The 6,444-nt window shown below is 46.4% G+C and overlaps 1 protein-coding gene across 1 annotated transcript in view; it reads right to left on the bottom strand.

Annotated features, from left to right (window-relative positions):
- Window positions 1-678: 678 nt before the first annotated feature.
- LOC106894950 (olfactory receptor 51E2-like) overlaps window positions 679-6,444 on the bottom strand; it is a 15,082-nt gene continuing 9,316 nt past the window's right edge. Inside the window, exons 2-3 of the mRNA XM_014954005.1 lie at window positions 5,324-5,407; window positions 679-3,792 (exon numbers count right to left, since the gene is read on the bottom strand). Coding sequence (XP_014809491.1) covers window positions 2,788-3,744 — 957 coding nt within the window. The 5' untranslated portion in view covers window positions 3,745-3,792; window positions 5,324-5,407 and the 3' untranslated portion in view covers window positions 679-2,787. The remainder of the gene's footprint in view (window positions 3,793-5,323; window positions 5,408-6,444) is intronic.

Raw genomic sequence — 6,444 nt, forward strand, 5'->3', positions numbered from 1 at the left:
GAAGAGAAGAGAAGAGAAGGAGAATAATACTTTAATGTCTTCCAGGAGATCTCCAGCAACTGCTCCAGCCCCATGCAACTCCTCATTGCCACCTCCAGGCTCATGTGACTACCTGTCCTCTCCCCACCACAGCGCAAACTACACCTCCATCCCATCCTTCCCTCCCTCCGTCTCCTCGTCCCATCCCTTCCCTTTTCAGTCTGTTCTGCAACTGAACCAGGCTCTTTTCTCACCTTCCTGGAGCCAGGTGGGCCCCAGCTAAGTTGGTCGATCCCCACCTCTGGCTCTTTGCCCCGTTCATGGAGGAGATGTGGGTTCAGATGCCCCATGCTCTGGTTGGCGTTTTCCTTCTGCTGCAGGGCAGAGGTGGCCTGGGGCCTCAGCCATGGACATTTCAGATGGAAAATGGTTGTTGTAGTCACCAACAAAGACACACATTGAGGAAGAAGGCATGTTCCCTCTCTTCCCCAGCAAAGCAACACTCTGTAACTAAAGTTTGGAAAACAAGATGGAAAGCGAGAATCCCACAGAGTTTTTATTTGTACTAAAGAGAAACTCATCTTGCCTCCCTGCTCTGAGGCTCTATTAACTGTCTTTCTGATAAATAGATGGCTAGGAAACATAATACAGCATTTTCAGGGTGATTCATTCATTTTTCTTTATTAATTTTTCTTTCAGCACAAAAGGTAAAAAAAAAATAAGGACCATATGGAGAATGAGCAGGAGTCGTTTCTCAATGCCACAGCCATCTGAAAAGGGTTGAGATCCATAGCGCACCTCTGGAAAACCATTCACTCTTCCCAAATCACATTAGGCAGGTACAGATTGTTTTCATTTTTATGATTTTTTTTTTTTACCCTTCTAAGCTCTAATAAAACAGATTATGACCAAAATGACAGGGGGCAAAATTGCCTTTAAGTCCCAGATGGCAAATACTTGTAACTCACCTAAATGAAAGTATTTATTTTGAAATAAAATGTGTTTTAATTTAGCAGAAAAGTTTGTAACAAGATGTGTTTCATGGAGACTGAAACTATACAAGCACGGACTACAAAAGGGGCACCTGTTTTGCTCTCAGTGTTAACTGGGAATTGGAAGAAACTGCACCAAACTCCATCAAATATCGCTGCCATTTGAAGGCCCTGATGCAAGACAACATGTTCTTTGGTAAGGGACTTCTTTTATGGCACCTAGAAGTTATGGACAGGATGCAAGAGCTCCTGAGTGCAGCACTTAGACTCGTCTTCTATCCTCCCTGACTGAACTGCCTGCTTTCCACATATTTCCTTGTTTTTCTCAAATATTTTTTTTTTTTCACAGCTAAATGGCTTATACATGCTAATATTAAGAGAGAAACAGGAGCCCATGCCAAGCAAAAGAAAGTTTCTCAGAGGGGTTGTGCTGCCTCCATCCTTGTAGGTTTTTAGAACCCAACTGGATAAAACCCTGAGCAAACCAGCCTAACACTAAATGAAACTTCTCCCTGCAAATCTTAGACCATCAAACCTGCTTCCACTTTCACGGTATAAATCAGTGCAGATTTACATACTCTATCATTTTTGAGGTTCTCTTTCCTCCTTTTCTAACACTTCCCCCTGATATTTGTTGTTTTGGGCTCTAGGCTGACCTTTCTGGAGAGTGATCTGCCATGCCCCCAAAGGATTCACAGTTCACTCAACACTTGCTAAACCACATCTAGATACTGCAGGTGGTTTTGGACCCCAGTGCAAAAAAAAAAGGCACCAGAAAGATGGAGTGAGTTCAGCTGATGACTCCCACGGTGGCTGGGGTTTGAGCAACGCTCCATGAGGAGAGGCTTAGGAAAATGGGCTTGCTCAGCCCTGTTTTGGGAAGACCCAACAGCAGAAGAGCAGGATTCCTCTGGTCCTATCAAGAAGATGGAGCCAAGCTCCTCACAATGGGGCAGGCAGGAGGATGAGAAGAAGCAAGCATAAGTTGAAACAGGAGAGGTTCAAACTAGATACAAAGAGAAGTTTTTTCATGGTAAGACAAAGGTATGAAACACGTTTGAGTTAGGAAGACCACATCCTTCAGTTGGGAAGTATCACTTACATTTATAACTTGGTTATTTTTTTCTCTTGAGAGGTTGTAATATTATTGAATATAATTATTCATTGAAATTATTTTTACAATTGCTACCACTAACTCTGCCTCTGAAATTTTTCAAGAGCATATGGTACAAGGAGGCTGAGCTGTCCTGACTGAAGACCCAATAGGTCAGAACAAGACCAGAGAGTGGGAGGACTTCTTCTGAAGTACATTTCTGCATCTATAATGTCCTTTCCTGCAATTATTTTACTTAGAGATCATTGCTACAGCCAAAGTTTCTGACAAAACTTTTGCTAAAATGTTTTTGGAAAGTGAATGTGCCACAAGTGGAAATCATGAATTAACCCAATCAGTCAAAAAAAACCACTGTAGAGTTCACTCAGCTCTGCCATTGTTAGGAGTGAGATGGGAACAAAGAAGTGCAGTGTCAAAACATCTTCATTTGTTTACTGAGTCATTTTTCCTTCGCCCTGTGCTGCCTGCTGGATCCGGGTTAGATTTGGATCATTGTAGTAGATTCACTCTAAGTTCAGTGAGGATAAACACTCTGGGAAGGAGTTTATAGTTGCTGTTTACTTTTTGGCTTGTGGTAGCACCTCAGAGTCTCTCACCATGTGGTAGGCACCCCACAAACAGAGGACAGTCCTACACCAAAGATCTAAGTGTAAATCAAGATGAGCTGGTGTGAGGATACAGGAGAAGGCAGCCAAGCACAGGTCACCGGAAAGTTCTGTTGTTGTGTATGTGAATTAAATTGAGGATCCTCCTCTGTATCTGCTTGGTCCTCACCCCGTAGATGATGGGGTTGAGCACAGTGGGCACCAGGATGTAGATGTTCCCCATGGTGATATGCACCAGTGGAGCCAGGTCTCTCCCAAACCTGTGCACCACAGACAGCCCGATCAGGGGCACGTAGAAGGCCAGGACCACGCAGATATGGGCAACGCAGGTGCTGAACACCTTGAGCCTCTCCTTCCACGATGCCAACCGCAAGACAGCCTTGAGGATGAGGATGTAAGAGAGGCAGATGAGGACAGAGTCCAGCCCCATGACCAGCAGGATGGCGATGAGACCGTAGACCACACTGGGGGTGGTGTTGGCACAGGCCAGGTTCATCACGTCCTGGTGCAGGCAGAAGGAGTGTGACAGCTCCCGGGAACTGCAGAAGGGAAGGGGCAGGAGGAGCAAAGGCAAAGGCAGGAAGAAGAGGACTCCCCTGGCCATGGCTACCAGCCCTATTTTGGCCGTCACAGTGTTGGTGAGGATGGCAGCGTGTCTCAGTGGGTGGCAGATGGCCACATACCGGTCCACAGCCATGGCCAGGAGGACAGAGGACTCAATGGCCGAGAGGCTGTGGATGAGGAACATCTGGACGAGGCAGGCGCCGAAGCTGATCTCCCTGGTGTTGAACCAGTAGAAGGAGAGGACCCGTGGCACCGTGGACGTGGACAAGGCCAGGTCGATGGCCGCCAGCATGCAGAGGAAGAAGTACATGGGAGCATGAAGGCTGGGCTCCGTCTTGACGATGAACAGCACCACGCAATTGCCCACGACCGCCACGACGTACATGGAGCACAGAAAGATGGCCATCCAGAAATGGGCAGCCTCCAGCCCCGGGATGCTGGCCAAGATGAAGAAGGATGGGCTGGGGTCAGAGCTGTTGGAGAAGGGCATGGTACGTGGGGTGAGGAGCAGTCATGCTATGCCATGGCACGTCCCCTGCTGTGAGGGAAAGAGAAACAGCAGCTTTATAAATCTTTTCCCATGACCGTGGGTCCCATGGGGCTGTGCCTGCGAGATGTTGAGAAATCTTATAGTTGCCATTCCAATACCAACAGCTCCATTCTTGTTGTTTTAGCCCATCATGGATATATACAACAACAACAAAAAAAAGCCACGAAATGCTGGCATTTGAAACTGAGCAAGAATTTCTTGAATTCTCTCAAATGCAGAACACTGTAAAATCAGCGTTTTAAATCCTAAACCCAGCAGCTCAACTTGCTTTCTTTCATTTTTAAAGGTGAAATTGTATTTAAAAACCCCCAACAACCAACCAACAAAATAAAACAGATTTTTAGGGCTTCCTGTTCAACTTCGGCTCTGCTTGAGTTTTTCCATATGTGCTGGGCTGCTCTGTCAGAAAAGTGCTCTGTGAAACTGGCTCCCATGGCCCCCCCTCTCCCAAGGACTGCAGACACGCTCAGCGAGTCACGCATATTTATGTGTTTGCACACACAAGCAGGATTTTCATCCTTCCTGCCTGAAAATACGTATGGAAATATCAGAATATCTGTAGAGAAAGTATGCCAAAATACATATGGAAATATCAGAATATCTGTAGAGAAAGAAAAAAATACCTGGTGGTTATTCACCATATTCTCTATCTGTAAACATTCCAGGAGTGCTGTGATCCAAGGGGAATGGCCAGGAAGGCATGCAAAATCCTCTACTTTAGGTGCATTTCCATACTCGGGGATCAGATTATTTTTTTTAAATATTAGGATTTTTAAAATTTTGGGATGGAGCAACAAAGGCAGACCCTGCCTGACTGCCAGCCCTGAGCCCTGATGAGAAGGGGGTGAGCTTGATCCCTTGGAACATGTGGGGCTTCATCCATCCACCCCAATGGACCAGGCAGCAGGTCAGTGGATGGCTCTACTGACCCTGGACCAAACCCACAGTCTTCCGTGGCCTCTATGGACAGCATAAGGTCAAGCCCATAACTGCTCTCCCCAACATTACCCAGCTTTTTGATTATGGATTATTTCTTTCATAGAATCATAGAATGATTTGGGTTGGAAGGGACCTTAAAGACCATCGAGTTCCAATCCCCTTGCCGTGGGCAGGGACACCTCCCACTAGACCAACCATGGTCTACCATTCATTCCCTGTCCATGTAAAACAAGGATGCAGAATGTTTTTATGGCAAACCACGCAGGATATTAGTACAACTATTTCAAAAGTAACGCTTGGTTGTGAAAACATGGGGATTTTTAATGCAGATCTGTGGTGAGGCCATTATGCTAAAATAGCAGTCGTGATTTATTTCCCTGGTGTGGGGTTTTTCCATTTGGAATCTACAACCTCCAGCTTTTTATACACCATTTACAAACAGCGTAGGTGGACTGTTACTGCCAGAGTTGCCTAAAAGCTATTCTGGTGATGGGATTTTCAGCAAACCACTTACCTTAAGGTGCAAACGGAATGAACGAAGCACCTCAGTAATTGCCAGCAGGTATTTGAGCCAACTTACCTGCCAGACGCCGAAGTGTAATTACAGCCTGAGCCTCATCGTAAAATACCCGCCATCCTGTCCATTTCTTTTTAGAGAATGGGGCTGTGAGAGACAAACACACAGAGTAAATAATCCCTGGATGTTTCAGTTCATCTGTAGTTCTTTGGCATTGATAAATCCACCGACTCGTTTTCAGAAGTGACTAATGATTTTGGATTGCCTGTGGGTAGAAGACTGGGCACTGTAAAGAGTTTGTTTTCTGTAGAGATGAAAACTGGATCTGTGTCTTTAAAACCACCGATAAATGCAGATTTATTTTCCTGATCCTCCCACCAGCAAGCCCCAGTAACTCCATTTAACACGAGGTAAGCGCATTCAGACAGTAAAACCTTCTGAGCCAGAGCACCACTAGCAGCAGCCACAGCAGCTGATCCCAGTAAATGCTCATAAACATTGACCAGACTCGTCCCATGGAGCCAAAATTGGTCTGGGACCAACTTCCCAGGATGGAGCAGGCGATGGGACAGCCTGTACCATCTGAATCCCTCTCTCCACTGCTCCCTCCTGTGATGTGGCAGTGAGAGGGGAATATATCTATATCTATATCTATATCTATATCTATATCTATATCTATATCTATATCTATATCTAATCTATACCCCCTGTCAAAAGCCCTCTGAGCCACTAACCCCTTCCTTGCCCCCCATGACATCCCTGGCTGCTGCCTGATAGCCCTGCCCCAAGCATGAAGGAGCAGGTAGGACCAGTTGGGAATAATGTCTACTCGGCTGTGGAGTGAAGTCACAGTTAGGGAAGGAGGAAAGGATAGACGGGGATGTGGCCAAGAGGCACCAGGTGTCTCCAGAACAGAAAAAATATCCTTATTTCTCTTTTAATTACAGTGTGGACAAAACCACAGAGGCGGCAGAGACTGCAGCCTGGCTTGGCATGAATGAGGTGACGGGAGAGTTTCTGAGGGCAGGGGAGATACTCAGGGCAGAGCTCAGAGAGGACTTGGGATGGGAGGAGCTGGCAGTGGGAACCAAGTGGAGATGACAGGAATGGCCTTCCTCCTCCTCCTCCTCCTCCTCCTCCTCTTCTCCCTTCCCTTCCCTTCCCTTCCCTTCCCTTCCCTTCCC

This window comes from Calidris pugnax, unplaced genomic scaffold (assembly GCF_001431845.1).
Source record: "Calidris pugnax isolate Ruff unplaced genomic scaffold, ASM143184v1 scaffold234, whole genome shotgun sequence".
Taxonomy (NCBI): domain Eukaryota; kingdom Metazoa; phylum Chordata; class Aves; order Charadriiformes; family Scolopacidae; genus Calidris; species Calidris pugnax.